Source organism: Lagenorhynchus albirostris, chromosome 9, assembly GCF_949774975.1.
Source record: "Lagenorhynchus albirostris chromosome 9, mLagAlb1.1, whole genome shotgun sequence".
Classification (NCBI taxonomy): domain Eukaryota; kingdom Metazoa; phylum Chordata; class Mammalia; order Artiodactyla; family Delphinidae; genus Lagenorhynchus; species Lagenorhynchus albirostris.
Window position 1 is genome coordinate 8,673,500 of NC_083103.1, and position 18,057 is coordinate 8,691,556.

An 18,057-nucleotide genomic window follows, 5' to 3' on the forward strand; every position below is an offset into this window, starting at 1 on the left:
CCTGTTGGACATCTGCATGTCTTTTTGGAAGAATGTCTATTCAAGTCTTCTGCTCACTTTTTTTTTTTTTTTTTTTTTTGCAGTACGCAGGCCTCTCACTGTTGTGGCCTCTCCCGTTGCGGAGCACAGGCTTCGGACGCGCAGGCTCAGCGGCCATGGCTTACGGGCCCAACTGTTCCGCGGCATGTGGGATCTTCCCGGACCGGGACACGAACCCATGTCCCCTGCATCGGCAGGCGGACTCTCAACCACTGCGCCACCAGGGAAGCCCTTCTGCTCACTTTTTAATCTGGCTTTTTTCTTTTTTGATGTTGAGTTGTATAGGCTGTTTATATATTTTGGATAGTAATTCTTGGTCATTATTTGCAAATATATTCTCACATTCGGTAAGCTGTCTTTTCATTTAGTCGAAGGTTTCCTTTGCTGTGCAAAAGCTTGTAAGTTTAATTAGGTCCCATTAGTTTATTTTTGCTTTTATTTCCTTTGCTTTAGGAGACAGATTCAAAAAACACTGCTATAATATATGTCAAAGAGTGTTCTGCCTATGTTTTCTTCTAGGAGTTTTACGGTTTCAGGTCTTACATTTAGGTCTTAAATCCATTTTGAGTTCATTTTTTATATGGTGTTAGGGAATGTTCTATTTTCATTCTTTTACATGTAGCTGTCCAATTTTCTCAGCACCACGTATTGAAGAGACTATCTTTTCACTATTGTGTATTTTTACCTCCTTTGTCATAGATTAATTGACCATAACTGTGTGGGGTTTTTTTTTTTAACATCTTTATTGGAGTACAATTGCTTTACAATGGTGTGTTAGTTTCTGCTTTATAACAAAGTGAATCAGTTATACATATACATATGTTCCCATATATCTTCCCTCTTGCGTCTCCCTCCCTCCCACCCTCCCTATCCCACCCCTCTAGGTGGTCACAAAGCACCGAGCTGATCTCCCTGTGCTATGCGGCTGCTTCCCACTAGCTATCGGTTTTATATTTGGTGGGGTATATATGTCCATGCCACTCTCTCACTTTGTCCCAGCTTACCCTTCCCACTCCCCATATCCTCAAGTCCATTCTCTAGTAGGTCTGTGTCTTTATTCCTGTCTTACCCAAGCATCATTTCTTGAAGACTTCCTTCCTCCCACTGAATTTTCTGGTCCCCTTTGTTAAAAATCAATTGACCATAACTTTAGGGTTTATTTCTGTGCTCTCAATTTTATTCCTTTATGTTAAAGTCTATCCTAATGCCTGAATCACACTGTACTATAGATTTGCAGTAACCTTTGAAACTGTAAAGTGAAAGTCCTCTAAGTTTATTTTTCTTTTCCAATATTGTTTTGGCAATCTGGGTCCTTGAGTCCATATCAATATTAATGACAATGATATTATACATTGACAATTAATGTCAATTCTGCCCAAAAGTAAGCCAGTTGAGATTTGGATAGAAATTTTGTTGAAACTATAGGTCAACTTGGGGGTATTGCTTTACTGACAACACTAAGCCTCCCAATACGAGAATATGAGCTATCTTTCCATTTATGTAGATCTTCTTTATTTTCTCAGAACACTGTGTTTTGGTTTACAGTGGACAATTCTTGCACTCCTATTAACTTTTTCTGTGTATTTTATTCCCTATGATACTATTGTAAATTGATTTTTATAAGATTTGTTTTTGGGGCTTCCCTGGTGGTGCAGTGGTTGAGAGTCCACCTGCCGATGCAGGGACATGGGTTCAAAAAAAAAAAAAAAGATTTGTTTTTGGATTGTCTATTGCTAGTGTAAAGAAATACAATTGATTTTTGCAATTTATTTTGTATTTTGCAAAGTTCATAAACTCATTTATTACTTCTAACAGATATTTAGTGGATCCTTGGGAATTTCTACATACAAAATTATGTCATCTACAGATAAAGACAGTTTTGCTTTTTCTTTTCGAATATGGTTATCTTTTATTTATTTGTCTTCTCTAATTACCCTCATTAGAACTTTTAATATTTTGTTGAATATACATGATGATAGCTGACATCATTATATTTTCCCTGAACTTATGGTAAAGAAATCAGCCTTTCATCATTTAGGGTGAGAATTTCTGTAGGTTCTTTTTTTGTTGTTGTTGTTGTTGTTGTTGTTTTTGTGTGTAGGTTCTTTGTATTTTCTCCTTTTTAGTTTTACTGGGGTATAATTGATATACCAAATAATTTCACATTTTGTTGAGATTGTGCATATGCATACACTTATGATACCATCACTAAACTAAGGTACTAACCATATTGATCACCTGGAAAAATTCCCTTCTGTTCCTTTGTAATCTTTTTTTATTGAACACAACATGAGATCCACCCCTTTAACATATAAAATGCACAATACCGTATTGTTAACTATGGCCTTATTCATCATGAATAAAAAAACTTTATACCCATTGGAAAACAATTTCCAACTTCTCTCTCTCCCCAGCCCCTGACAACTACCATTCATTCTACTCTCTGCTTCTATGACTTTGACTATTTTAAAAACCTCATATAAGTGGAATCATGCCATATTTGTCATTCTGTAACTGGATTATTTCACTTATAATAATGTCTGTATGCTTATCCATGTTGTCCCAATGGCAGGATTTGCTTCTTTTTTATGGACAAATAATATTCCACTTTTAAGCAAGATGTAAACACTGACTTGGAACTCTAAAACTCCTCAGAGAAAAACCTAGGGAAAAACTTCTTTGACGTAGTTGGTGGCAATGATTTCTTGGTTTTGGCATGAAAATCACAGGCAACAATGTCAAAAATAGAAAAGTGGACTACATAAAACTCAAAAGCTTCAAAAAGCAAAGGAAATAATCAACAAAATGAAAAGGCATATATGCTGTTTACCAGGGTGAACTCCCTTTCTTTTGCTCACTTCCCATCTATTTTCTAAAAGAGTTTGTGAAGGATTCATGTTAATTCCTTTTAAATGTTTGGTAGAGTTCACCAGTGAAGGTAAATTAGACTGAGCTTCTCTTTGTAGGAAGTTTTAAAGTAGTAACTTAAGATCTTTAATTTTTATAGTCTTATTCAGATTTTCTATTCCTTCTTTGAGTCAGTTTTGGTAAATTTTGCCCTTCTAGGAATTTGTCCATTTCATCAAATTATCTTATTTCTTGGCATTCAGTTGTTCACAGGATTACCTATCTGCTCTTTTTTATTTATGATTTTAGAAACTTGAGTCTCTTCTAATTCTTTTCTTGGTTAAGGCACTTAAAGTTTTATTCACCCTATTTTGTTCACCTTTTCAAAGAATCAATTTGGTTTCACTGATTGTTCTCCATTGTTTTTCTATTATCTCTCTCTTTTTTATCTTTGTACTAATATTATTACCTTCCTTCTGCTTTCTTTGGATTTAGTTTTCTCTTCTTTTTCAAGTTCAAAGATTGAAGGTTAGATTACTGATTTGTGCTCTTCCTTTTTCTTTAATATAGTCATTTTCTTCCATGTCTTTTCCCCTAAGAATTGCTTTAGTGCATCCTATAAGTTTTGTTATGTTATGTTTTCCTGTTCATTCATCTTGAAAAATTCTCTAATTTTCCATGTGATTTCTTCTTTAACTAATGGTTAGGTAGAAGTGTATAACTTAATTTCCTCATATTTGTAAATTTCTCAAAATTTATGTTGTTGATTTCTAATTTAATTCTATTGTGGTCGAAGAACATGTTTTGCGTTATTTCCATCCTTTACTGTGTCTAAAAGCTTGTTTGATGGACTAATTTATGGTCTATTCTGGAGAATGTTCCATGAGTTCTTGAGAAGAATATGTACTGTGATGTTTTAGGCGAAGTGTTCTATACTTGTTAGGTCTTCTTTGTTTATAGCATTGTTCAAGTCTTCTTTACACTTCCTGACCTTCTAACAAAGGTTCTATCCATTATATTTAGCAGGATATTGATGTTTCCAACTATTATTGTTGAATTTTCTATTTCTACCTTCAGTTCTGTCAGTTTTTGCTTCATCTATTTTAGGGTTCTGTTGTTACATTTATGCACATTTATAATTCTTATATCTTCTCGATTAATTGACCTATTTATCATCCTAAAATGTGCAGATTTTGCTTTCGTCACAGTTGTTGTCTGAAAGTCTATTTTGTATGATATTTATATAGTCACACCAGCTATCTTGCAGTTGCGGTCTGAATGGTATTTCTTTTTCTATCCTTTTACTTTCAATCTATTGGTATTAGGTCTAAAGTCTATTTCCTGTAGACAACATAGAGTTGGATATTTTTGTTTCTCATCCAGCCAGTCTCTGCTTTTAATTAGATTGTAAATATTATTATTGATACAGTTGGAATCACATCAATTATTTTGATTTTATTTTTCTTTCTGTCTCATGACTATTTTATTCCTCTAGTCCTCTTTTAATACCACCTTTAAAATAAATATTTTCTGGTGTATCATTTAATTTATTTAACTATTTTAAACTCTTTTTTTTCTCAGTGGTTTCTCAGTAGTTGCTCTAGAGGTTATAATACACAGCATAGGCTATCAGAACCTACTTCATATTTATACTCACTGAATTCCATAATATATAGAAACTTTACTCCTCTAGAGCTCTATTTCCTCCCCCATCCACTTTGTGCTATTATTTTTAAGACATGATAATATATTACTATATATACTTTCACAGTCTAGAATAGTTGCCCCATGAGTTCTTTCATGGTGCATTTAGTCAAAAGAGAACAGATTCAGTATGCTTACTCTATCTTCTTCAGGATCAGAACCCTCCTCCTTTTGTAAGGGAAGCTCTGTACCACAGCAAACTAGTCATATATGTTTAATTTTGGTATATATGGTGTATATATGTGTCTTTTTAAAACTGTTTTCTGTAGATAATTAAGTTCCGTAATTAAAAATTTTTTAAAGAAAAAATAAAGAATAGGACAAAAGGGAAATTAACAGGAAGCAGAGAAACACATAAAGTTTGGTAGCAAGAGAGAGAAAGATGATGAAGAGGGAGAAATTATGAAACCATGCTCCATAGGATTAATGGAAGCTGGTGTTTAACAGAAATCATTGAATGTGTCTAACATAGCAGCAGATAAGGGAAGAGTTTCTTAGAAAACCCTCTGCTTGTAACCTGCCTTTACTGATTAAGCCTACTTCATTTGTATTTTTTCCGCTTTCTCTAACTGCAAACCCTCCAAACTTCATGAACCCTACATAGTTTATCATCAGACTTCTAACCACCCCTATAGATAATACTTCTGATGTATGAGTCACTAGAGTAATGGGGGCTTAAGTTGTTTTCCAAAAATTTGGAGTCAGCTCCTGCCCAATACACCTGGCTAAGACTAGTTGAGCCCACTGACCCTAAAGCTGGGCCTGCACAGAAATGAGTTACTTCATCTTTCCCCAATCTCCAATCACCTTTCCAAATGCCTGAGACCACTCTGTTTCTTTATATCATAAGTATCTCAAGCCTCTGGCCTTTGGAGATGCATATCTGAGATTTATTCTCCTGTGTCCTCACTTGGCTACCTCACAAATAACACTTTCTCTGTTGCAAACGTCAGTGACTCAGTGTTTGGCTTGTTGTTCGACGGGCAAACAAACCTGGTTTGATTACATATTTGGTGAGCAAGCTGGGAGATAACTCCAGACAATCCTTTTGCCCATGGTTCTTCAGCCCCTTACCAGTATTGATAGCCTGTGGATGAGTCCAAACAGCTGCCTGGTAGACACTCCACAGGATTTCCCCCAGACCCAAAAAGATCAGTGTTTTCAAGTCACTTAGGCATATCCCAAACAACTCAATAATATTTTTAGGAATAAAAAGTATCTAGCATCCAAGAAGTTAAGACACAGTGCTTGGCATCCATCAAAAATCAGGTAAGTAAAGTTATAGGAAAATAAAATCCATGATAAGGAGAGAAACTATTAATGAAAAAAAGATAAACTAAATAGTCCTATACCTATTACATGAAATAAATTTATAGTTAAACATTCTCCCACAAAGAAAACTACAGTGGAAATTTTACCAAATATTTAAGGAAGACATATTACCCATTTTACGCCAACTCCTTCAGGAATACAAGAGGAAAACATGTTTCCTAACATTCTACGTGGGCACCATTTTTCTGATCATGGAATTACATGTTCCAAGAAATCATATGTTTAATTGCAAATTAATGCCATGATTGTAAATGAGATTCATGTTCCAGTATACTTCCTTGCTAGTATGTAAAGATAAAGGAAAGCTCCCTTTTTTTTCTGCGTATTTTTATTTTCCTCACCAGTCATCTCATGAAATCCACTTAAAATTTTGTCACTTTAATGTAGAAATCTTTTTCATGTGCTTCTCTTGAGAATTTTTTGCTGGAAAAACAAAACAGAAAAAACCAAATCAACCAACGAGTTAGCAAATAAAAACACACATTAAAAAATAGAAAATAATAAAAGTAAGTTTGGATGCCATCCGTGCACAAGTACAAACTGATCCTTAACCATCAGCTTTTTATAATCCAATAAAATTCATGAGAGATTGACACTCATCCTGCAAAAGGCTCTGCTGACTGTGCAGACCCAAGAAAGCAGTTAGAAAGTGCTACTCTCACTTGGTCTTTTTAGACCTCTGACCAAAGACACCTTTGGAAAGTCAAGGGGTGAGTTGAAAATCTTAACCCCATTTGTTATGCAGTGAAATGTGTCCCTTCAAAAATTCATATGCTGAAGCCTTAACTCTCAGTATCTCAGAATATGAGATTGCCATATTTAGAAACATGGTTCTTGCAGATATAATTAATTAAGATGAAGTCATACTGGAGTAGGTTGGGCCCCTAAACCAATTTGACTGGTGTCATTATACAAAGGGGATATTTGGACGTAGAGACATGCCAGGGAGATGCCATGTGGAGACTGGAGTTAAGCTGCCACAAGCCAAGGAACTACCAGAAACCAGGAGAGACCTGGAACAGACCCTTCTCTAGAGCCTTCAGAGGGAGCATGGCCCTGCCAACAACTTCAGCTCAGACTTCCAGGCTCCAGAACTGTGAGACAATACATTTCTGTTGTTTAATTCACTCAGTTTGTGGAACTTTATTATTGAGGCCCTAGGTTACGAAGGTAGCGTATTTCTCATATTAAAAGACTTTTACTAGTTTCTTTTTTCCCCTATCCTTGATACTTTCCATTACTTGTAGTGACAAAATTTGCCTGAATCTTACAAGCGCCTACACAAGATTTATTTCTTTATTATCTTATCAAAGAGAGTCTTTATATTTTTTCTTTAAAAAAATTTTTTAACATCTTTAATGGAGTATAATTGCTTTACAATGGTGTGTTAGTTTCTGCTGTAGGACAAAGTGAATCAGCTATATATACACATATATCCCCATATCTCCTCCCTCTTGTGTCTCCCTCTCACCCTCCCTATCCCATCTCTCTAGGTGGTCACAAAGCACCGAGCTGATCTCCCTGTGCTGTGTGGCTACTTCCCACTAGCTATCTATTTAATATTTGGTAGTGTATACATGTCCATGCCACTCTCTCACTTCGTCCCAGCTTACCCTTCCTCCTTCCTGTGTCCTCAAGTCCATTCTCTACGTCTGCATCTTTGTTCCTGTCCTGCCCCTAGGTTCTTCAGAACCTTTTTTTTTTTTTTAGATTCCATATACATGTGTTAGCATACGGTATTTGTTTTCCTCTTTCTGACTTACTTCACTCTGTGTGACAGACTCTAGGTCCATCCACCTCACTACAAATAACTCAATTTCATTTCTTTTTATAGCTGAGTAATATTCCATTGTATATATGTGACACATCTTCTTTATCCATTCGTCTGTGAATGGACACTTAGTTTGCTTCCATGTCCTGGCTATTGTAAATAGTGGTGCAATGAGCATTGTGGTACATGACTCTTTTTGAATTATGGTTTTCTCAGAGTATATGCCCAGTAGTGGGATTGCTGGGTCATATGATAGTTCTATTTTTAGTTTTTTAAGGAACCTCCAAAATGTTCTCCATAGTGGCTGTATCAATTTACTTTCCCACCAACAGTGCAAGAGGGTTTCCTTTTCTCCACACCTTCTCCAGCATTTATTGTTTGTAGATTTTCAGAACGGCCATCATCAAACAGTCTTTAACTCAACATGATCTTCCTAACACTGTTCCTTCACTGGTCATCCCATTTCTTTTCCCTTTATATCCCCTGCTCTTATGGATCTGAGGATCATGAAATACTATCATGAGGGCAGGTAGGATATGCCCTCACAGTAGAGCTAATTACTGTCTCTTCAGCACTAAAACTACCAATGAGAACAGGGCAGAGAGGAATCTCTGCAGTCTAGACTGGAACTCACAATGGTTAGAAATGACCTTGCCACTTGTGAAGGCCATGGCCCAAGATGGAAGTGTCCCAGGCAGGCTCAGCCTTTCCAGTGATCTGAGGGACCCACTCTGTGTTTTGTCTTTCTCACTCACAGACCCAAAGCACACAGTCTCTCCCAGGGGATGGCTAGAAGCATTACTCACTTATTTTCCACATCCTGGATGGTGTCAAGCAGAGGCAGATTTCTGGTTTCAGGTTGGAAAGGGACAACAAGACTCGCAATAATGGGACATACTCCATAGATGATCCAGGGCAGAGTGGGTAGATACACCACCAGGGTCATCAAGAGGGGAGCCAGTGCTGACCCACACCTACTAGCCATTACATCTAATCCCAAAGCTTTTGCCCTGAAAGATAAACAAGAATACATAATAATCCAGTAAAAATCCACACGTGTAACTTATGATCTATTATTTTGATGTGATTATGGAACACACTAAAACACAATTATTACCTATGTGGGCTTTACGAAACACTGGTTTTTGTGATTTGCTCTGTGATTTTCTAGCTGTCTTTGACAGGGTCAAAATGTGTTAAGACGCGTTTTCATCATTTTAATAAAAACAGATGTACTGAAGTACTGCTTAGCACAGTACCCGACACCAAGTCAGCTTTTCTGATAAACTGTGGTGATAATTGTTTTTTAGTATATTGTTACTATTACTATTACAAATAATTGCTTTATAATTAACATTTCTTATTATGTTATTCCACAATAAGCATCAATTAGCTGGGAAAGTCCTATTTTTTGGCCCTGGAGGGATATTCAAAGTTCTTGGTTTTTGATTTTTCATTTTCTATTCTAAGTAGTACAGTTTACAGCTATTAGATAATAAACAATAAAAAGTCACTTTTTAGAAAATCCGTATCCAAAGCCAACCTCAAGGACACAGTAATTAAGGTTAAATCCACTTTTTTTGTTTGTTTTTATTTTCTAATATGTTTGGTGCTTTATATTTCTGTTTTACACTCATAACTGGAACTTACAAATGGGCAACTACTACCTTATTATTAGTGGAATTAGAACAATTTCCTGGTCCCTTTCCTAAACCACAAATTATATTAAACTACTGGATACTATATATCAATCTTTACTCAGGCTTCGGAAGGATATAAAAAATCCTTATACCTGAGGAGAGTGGGGATGAGTTCATTACAGTGGACAGAATAACTGGTGATAGAAGCGGCACCACAGCTGATTCCCACACTTGCCAAAGTCACACACAGGGTCTGCATTTCTAGAGAGAGGAAGACCAGTGAGATTAAGAACGCTGTGTTAAAGGAATCAGCAACCACCAACTTTATTCAGGACAAACAACTCTACAGGTTATTTGTATGTTTGAAATAGATTGTAGAAAATATCACAGTAGCAGGATCATGGAGTCTTATCAACTGAGAAAGATAAAGTTATCAACATAGGTTGTAAAATGTACATAAAATTATCTCGGTTAATTGTAGCAAATCTCCCTGTATATCTGAGATTTGCCAGAGAAGAAGAAGAAGAGGTGAGTGTGGCAGAAATTTGCTTTTAGTTATTCTGTCCAGTACTTGCTCTATGCTTATTATAGGAGGTAGGACTGGCACGTGGACAGTTACTGTGTCTAAGCCTCAGCTTTAACCTTGAGGACTTTACAATTAAAGGGCAGAATTTAAAGTGACCAGTCATCCTGGTTTTCCTGGGAATTAGGAGGTTTTAGCGATGTGAGATTTTCATTAATAAAACCTGGAAAGTCCCAGACAAACCTCAGTGAGTCAGTCAACCTCGTGTAGATACAGCATTGCCATGGGGTGAGTATGGCCCAAGAGAGTAATAGAGGGACAGGGCTTTTCTGTTAGTGGACAGGCTGAAGAGAAGCTGGGTCTACATCAGTGTTAGACATGAGGAACCAGGAACGGAAACTTCTATTTGGAAAAAAAGAATTGGGGACCACTAAAAAAAATTTCAGAGGAACAGTTTTCTGCACAGTATAAAAAGAAATCTAATTATAGCTTTATAATATTGGAAAGAACTCTCGTGTAAGGGAGTAAGCCTGCATCATTAAGGATATTCTAAAGAGCAGAGTCCGCCCATCTGTAATGCTGTGAAGCATATTCTTGCATTGGGAGATGGTGAAGCATAGCGCTCACTAAGGTTCTACTAATCATATCACTTTTCTATTAACTTGTAAAGTAATCTAACAGGGAATGGACAAGGATTTTTTTTAATACCTATTTTAATTAATTTATTTATTTTTGGCTGTGTTGGGTCTTCGTTTCTGTGCGAGGGCTTTCTCTAGTTGTGGCAAGCGGGGGCCACTCTTCATCACGGTGCGCGGGTCTCTCACTATCTCAGCCTCTCTTGTTGCGGAGCACAGGCTCCAGACATGCAGGCTCAGTAGTTGTGGCTCACGGGCCTAGTTGCTCCGCGGCATGTGGGATTTCCCAGACCAGGGCTCGAACCCATGTCCCCTGCATTGGCAGGCAGATTCTCAACCACTGTGCCACCAGGGAAGCCCCGGACAAGGATTTTAATCTGCTTAAATTCTATTCCAACTGTTCACTCCTTCATTCCTTGAAAAAGGGGGATTTTTTTCATTTCCTGGGAGACTCTCATGAGCAAGAGCTGCAGTCATGGTGACTTAACACCACATTCATATGTGGGTATGTAGAGATGGGGAAGTGACTAGTCATCAAAGCTGGTAATGAAGAACCCAAACAGAGGGAGTGACCATGCTGTGTCCTCACCTGGGGGATCATTGCAAGGCCTCACTCCTCCATACTTGTTATTTGAAGTGTGAATGGACAAAAGGCAGGTAAACAATTGCTGTCTTAGAGAAATAATCTGGGATAGATTGTACCAGTTTAAGACACTTCACAATGTGATGAGATGAACATATGCCTGATTTGCCCCTCGCTGACCTTTAGTATTTTTCCCGAAAAATTTTTAGCAGAATTTCTCATAAACCATCAGATTGGTTTGGGGGGAATACTTAGCACATAACTGGTACCTTTTTTTTTTTTTTTTTTTTTTTTTTTTTTGCGGTACGCGGGCCTCTCACTGTTGTGGCCTCTCCCGCTACAGAGCACGGGCTCCGGACGCGCAGGCTCAGCAGCCATGGCTCATGGGCCTAGCCGCTCCGCAACATGTGGGATCTTCCCGGACCGGGGCATGAACCCGTGTCCCCTGCAGCGGCAGGCGGACTCTCAACCACTGCGCCACCAGGGAAGTCCCTGGTACCTCTTTTTAAACCTGACTTCAGACAAGTGTGACCAATACAATCCCTGAAGGGTGGGAAAAAGACACTTTTTTCCCCAAAGTCCAGTCTTCTCTCACCTTGGGGCACAAACGTGTTGGTCAAAATGGAAAGTCCCACCAGGAACATGAAAAGCATCTGAGTTGGTCGACGGCCCATATAATTCAATACTAGAAGTGCAAGACATCGGGCTAAGGCAGTGAGAACGCCAAAGATTACCTGGAACAGGAAAATATTGCTCCCAAAGTGCTGTAGATTGATAAAGATGCCAAAAACGGGTATTGTGCTTGCAAATCTGTAGTGAACAAAAGAGGAAAGACACAAGCTGTAAGATTTAGAGCCAACATGTTGCAGTCGATTATTATATTGACACAGGTAGCCAATGATCAGTGTTTAACAATTAAGGTGTAGTCTGATTTGTATAACACTTCCTTTTAGGGTGATAAATTTACCATTAAAATAACAAGGAAAATGATATTCCTTTTGTCTTTCTTTTTTTGAGTCCCTAAGCATAGAGTTAGCAGTGACGGGAAAACATAACCTGACTCAATCACCAAACTGGATGGTATAGAGAATTTGAATATATAAGCATTAAAACTTAAAATTTAGGGAAATCATTTCTTTTTGAGAGTTGTCTGTATGCTGTGAGTCCTCCCTCTATTCCGCCAACCCCAATACTGTAAAGCATTTCCCTTTCCTCAACTAGTGACTGGAACTGCAAAGAAACTACCTGTGTCCCCTTGACTGGGAGCATAGTGTCCTGGTTTCAAACACAGTTCTGGGAAATTTAAAGTTCATATCAGAGTTCTTGGGGCTAAAAGAAAATGTAAGAATTCAGGAAAGCAAACATGTACCAACTGTACCATCAGAAATGGAATCAAAGATTCCCACTGAGGATCTACCTTTTACCCAAAGAGCATCTAAGGGAAAGGAGTCCACATAAAAGATCTATTTCACCCAGAGAGAGACAGATTTAGGTATTGCCATAGAAGAAACCATCACACTAAATAGACATTTCTCCAAAGAAGATATACAGACTGCCAACAAACACATGAAAGAATGCTCAACATCATTAATCATTAGAGAAATGCAAATCAAAACTACAATGAGATATCACCTCACACTGGTCAGAATGGCCATCATCAAAAAATCTACAAACAATAAATGCTGGAGAGGATGTGGAGAAAAGGGAACCCTCTTGCACTGTTGGTGGGAATGTATACTGATACAGCCACTATGGAGAACAGTATGGACGTTCCTTAGAAAACTACAAATAGAACTACCATACAACCCAGCAATCCCACTACTGGGCATATACCCTGAGAAAATCATAATTCAAAAATAGTCGGGGATTCCCTGGTGGCGCAGTGGTTGAGAGTCTGCCTGCCGATGCAGGGGACACAGGTTCGTGCCCCAGTCCGGGAAGATCCCACACGCTGCGGAGCGGCTGGGCCTGTGAGCCATGGCCGCTGAGCCTGCGCGTCTGGAGCCTGTGCTCCGCAACGGGAGAGGCCACAACAGTGAGAGGCCTGCGTACCGCAAAAAAAAAAAAAAAAATAGTCATGTACCAAAACGTTCACTGCAGGTCTATTTACAATAGCCAGGACATGGAAGCAACCTAAGTGTCCATCAACAGATGAATGGATAAAGATGTGGCACATATACACAATGGAATATTACTCAGCCATAAAAAGGAACAAAACTGAGTTATTTGTAGTGAGGTGGATGGATCTAGAGACTGTCATACAGAGTGAAGTAAGTCAGAAAGAGAGAAACAAATACCGTATGCTAACACATATATATGGAATGTAAAAAAAAGAAAAAAAAAGGTCAGAAGAACCTAGGGGCAAGACGGGAATAAAGATGCAGACCTACTAGAGAGTGGACTTGAGGATACGGGGAGGGGGAAGGGTAAGCTGGGACAAAGTGAAAGAGTGGCATGGACATATATACACTACCAAACGTAAAACAGATAGCTAGTGGGAAGCAGCCGCATAGCACAGGGAGATCAGCTCGGTGCTCTGTGACCACCTAGAGGGGTGGGATAGGGAGGGTGGGAGGGAGTGAGATGCAAGAGGGAAGAGATATGGGGACATATGTATATGTACAACTGATTCACTTTGTTATAAAGCAGAAGCTAACACACCATTGTAAAGCAATTGTACGCCAATAAAGATGTTTAGAAAGAAAATAGAAGAAAACATCACAGAACACAGCAATTGCAAACAGGTCTTTTCCTATCATTGTAGGTACTTTTTCCTTCCACTCTGATTATCTAGAATTCAGAAACGTAAGTCTGTGTCCTAGTGGATGTGAAAAGGTCAAAAAGCACAATGGAATTAAATGAATAAGCAGTCTACTAGGATATGTCCGGGAAAGATAAATTATACTATTCAATAGTCACTTTCTTAAGCTTGGCAGTGGGTGTTTATCGTCCTGTGTGCTTTTTGTCCATGTGTGTGAATCTTCAAAAATTCAGAATTTAAAATTTCTCCTCCTGACGATACCAAAGTAAATACTTATGTCCCCTCAAGAGATAATGAGCAAGACTTTAACAGAAGCCCTTGTGCTAACACACAAAAAACTGTATCCAAATTGGAAACAAATAAAAGTCCATTGATATTGAAGTACATAAAGAAATTGTAGTGTATTCATCCAAAGGAGACTAAAGCACTGGGGAGGAGAACAACCTACTGTCACGTGCAACAGAATGGATGAATCTTCATGAATGAGCATGAGACGACCTGTCACAGAACCCTTCTATCATTTATATTATGTGAAGGTCAAGGTCAGGCAACACTCATCTGCAGTGAAGGAGATCAGAACCACTGTTAAGTTTTATTTGGCACAGGAGAGGGCGGTGAGCAGAGAACAGTGTCGCGCAAAGGTGTGGAGGCGGTGAATATTGCTGAACCAGAGAGTTGAGGGGAAGTCTTGGGGAATTAGGATTTTCTATCTTGATCTGTATGTTGGCTACCTTTTTACATACTGACATATTCATTGATTTGTAGATATTTCTGACCTCTTCATGTTTCTGTTTGCAACGTTTGCTTCAATTAAAATTGAAAGAAAAATGCAGAAAATTAAGTGCCCAAATCTGTACTGTGATGGAAGTTCTCAACATCCATCTCCAGAGAAAAGACTGATAGTGTGAAATGACCTAACTAAATTTCATCATATAAGCAGTTCCGTGTGTGTGTTATTTGGTGTGATTTCCTCATTTTTTCTCCAAATCAGCGCCTCCCTCTCACAGCACTGTTAAAACCTATGAAATACATAGATTCATGTCCCCACTCTTTGAATGTTGTCATGCACTGCGTGGCGCCCACCTCACAAAGAGCAGGAGACAGATCCTCTTACGCAGGTTGGGTGTGCGGAACAAGTCAAATACAGTGGTTTTGGTCTGTGCGGCCTCCAGCTCCTCCTGCATGGTCGCTCTCAAACCCTTCAAGAACGACAAACGTGTCATTTGCCAATACAGTGCCAGGTACTGTGATGAGCACTGGCACCCGATAGGAGAGGAGAGATGTGTTCCCTTTCTTTATAACGTAACATATTACACATGCAATCACAGGAGTGAACATGGTATGAAGAAGGATGCAGGGAGTTAAGGGAGAGTCCAGGAAATTAAATGGCAACAATGATATTTTGAAAATGAGGCCACAGAGGTGGGTAGGGCACCCAGGAGAGTACATAGGGTTTAGAGTCAGATCAGGAATTGAGCTATAGGAAGAAGCTCTGTACAGTGCTCACAGCTTCTTTTCTATGAGATGGCCATGAAAGACCAGGGAATTTGCATTCTCGACTAGCTGCCCTTGTTAGAAAAGCAGTTTGTCTCTAATAAGGAGAAGGCACGTGTCAATTTGTATCTTCTCTCCAACCCAATGACCACCTTCCCCTTCCTGCTCACCTCCATGTTCAGGGCTGCTTCAGCATTCTTTATTCCATTTCTGTGTGCAACCTTTTTCAGTTCCTTTAAGCCCTCATCTGGTTTGTTGGTGATAATCAGCCACCGAGCAGATTCCACCAGCCACCTGATGAGAGACGGGCACACTAGTGCAGGCAGCTATCTCTCGCTATTCGTCCTACGGTTAATTACAACATAGGCTTTTTGCCTACCATCCAATATCCACCACCAATTGAAGTGGTGGCTATTAGATGGAAGGCAAAAATGTACTACATGCATAGGATCACACACTTTGTTTTCAAATTGCCTCTCTGCTTATTCACCAGGAGATTTTCCAAGAGGCTTATGAAGCTTAAGTTTGAGAGTCCCTCACTTGCATAATTCCCTTCCAAAGCTTAGCATGAGATCTGGCAAATTTGTGCCATAGTATATATTCTATATATAGTATATATAATGTATATTATATATATTATTATATATAGTGTATATAATGTACATTATATATATATTATTATATAATGTATATTATATATAGTATATATAATGTATATTATTATATATAGTATATATAATGTATATTATATATATATTATTATATATAGTGTATATAATGTATATTATTTTGACAAAAGAAGTCCCCAAATTATGTAAACTTTTAGGCCAACAAATATTGAGAATACTCCTGCCACTACCAGAAGTGTCGGTAACTAACTACATAAATGAGTCACTTATTTACATCTGCTTTAGTTTTCTTATAACTAAATGGAAACAATAAGCACATCTTCCTTGTTATGAGAAAAGAATGACTTAGCAGATGAGTCTGACATGGATTACACTCTTCTTTCTCTCTGTACTCATCTCACTCTATTAATCCTGTAGTCATCTTTCTGCGATCTACTAAAGCTAATTCTCCCTAGAGTGGTTTTAAGTGTAGGGATGGAATTATCCATAAATAAATATTTGTTAAAATTATTTAAGGGAAGAGGGAGTGTTGAACACGTAATGTAAGTCGTCCAATCTGCTGTCATTTTCACTTCTGGAGAAATTCTATTGCTATTTTGTTAAATTGCTCTATGAATAAATTTTCTGCCTCTTCCTTTATCCAATTTCATCTGCAACATAGAAAATCATGGAAAACTTTGTTGTACCTTATTCATTCCAAAGCCAAAAAATTGAAGGTATATCTTCAAGTCTATAAGAAAAATAATATTGGAATAACTAAATGACCACAATACTGGGTAAGACTTAGGAAGCAAAATGGCAGAAAATACCTCGAGCTCCCTGGAAGGAAGATCACTGTTACTCCCTATTCTACTTCTCAAATCTCAAATTGATCAGAGTGAACAAATGAGAAATGCTGGTTTAGGTCAAAACAACAGGAAATGGTCCAGGGAATAAGAAAATCAGTATATCCCAATTCAATATGCATTTTCATCCTAGGTTCCCTTAAGTGGAGTGAGAGAGAGGCTCATACCTTGAGGAGAAAAAGAAGACAAAGAATGGTATAGACACCACCAGCTGCAGGGTATGCCAGTCTCGAAAGACAAAAGCCAGTCCTCCCAGCATTATCTGTCCAATACTAATGGCACAGGTTATCAGTGTTATTACCATGGCTTTTGACTGGGACCTTGTCCACTCTACAACTGAAAGAAAACCCAAATGGGATATTAATGTCACATAAGGGTGAAATTTCAAGGTTAAATTCAAGGCTTGGAAAATCAAGAAAATCAAAACTGTTGACTTACTGAGCATCCAGTTATTTGTTATGATGACCACAGCAGAACAACCTGACCAGAAGCGTAGTGAGCAGTAAATGAGGAAGGTGGGAGCAAAGGCTGCACAGGTCCCAGAGATGGCGAGCTGGAGCAAACACCACCTGAGAATCAACTTTCTTCCAAACCTAAGAAACAGAGAGGCAGGTTAGATTATGGGAGCAATGATAATTTGTGGTAAAAAAAAAATTAAGAAAACAAAGCATACATTGAAATTTAGACAATGTTTTAGCAAGTGATTCTTTGTACCTGAAACCTTGAGTAAACAAGAGCTAAATCAACAATGGAAATCGCTTCATATTAACACTCTGGTTTACAGACTAACATTACTATACTAAAACTTCATCATCCAATCCCCAGGAGGACTCTGACAGGAAGTGATACCATACGAAAGAAACTACAGTGTTGAAAATTGGAATATACCATGAGCATTCATTGTACTAACATATGTATTTACCATAGTGGAGAGTCTGTATAGTGAGCTAAAAGTGTACTTTGGTCTCTAGCACCAGACAGGTGAAGATGCAACTGATACAAATGATCAGTGAAGCAATGCATCAAAGTTGTTGAAGATTTATGTAAGAGTCACCCTTCGTTGAATCTGTATTTATAAACCTCAAGTAATGTGCTTTCCTAGAATAGAATATAGGAGCGCCATAACCCAGACAGTGACCATTGTATCAACCTCTCACAGGAAAGAATTATGTAAAATGGAGAATGAAGGGAAAAAGAATGTGAAAGACAAATAAGGAAAAGTGAATTTTGTCTTTCATTGGGCATCAAGAGAAG

General features: G+C 38.1%; 1 protein-coding gene across 1 annotated transcript in view; it reads right to left on the reverse strand.

Annotated features, from left to right (window-relative positions):
- Positions 1-6,284: 6,284 nt before the first annotated feature.
- LOC132525123 (solute carrier family 22 member 10-like) overlaps positions 6,285-18,057 on the reverse strand; it is a 38,827-nt gene continuing 27,054 nt past the window's right edge. Inside the window, exons 3-10 of the mRNA XM_060157640.1 lie at positions 17,242-17,396; positions 16,971-17,139; positions 15,500-15,623; positions 14,919-15,034; positions 11,670-11,884; positions 9,486-9,594; positions 8,500-8,703; positions 6,285-6,345 (exon numbers count right to left, since the gene is read on the reverse strand). Coding sequence (XP_060013623.1) covers positions 6,285-6,345; positions 8,500-8,703; positions 9,486-9,594; positions 11,670-11,884; positions 14,919-15,034; positions 15,500-15,623; positions 16,971-17,139; positions 17,242-17,396 — 1,153 coding nt within the window. The remainder of the gene's footprint in view (positions 6,346-8,499; positions 8,704-9,485; positions 9,595-11,669; positions 11,885-14,918; positions 15,035-15,499; positions 15,624-16,970; positions 17,140-17,241; positions 17,397-18,057) is intronic.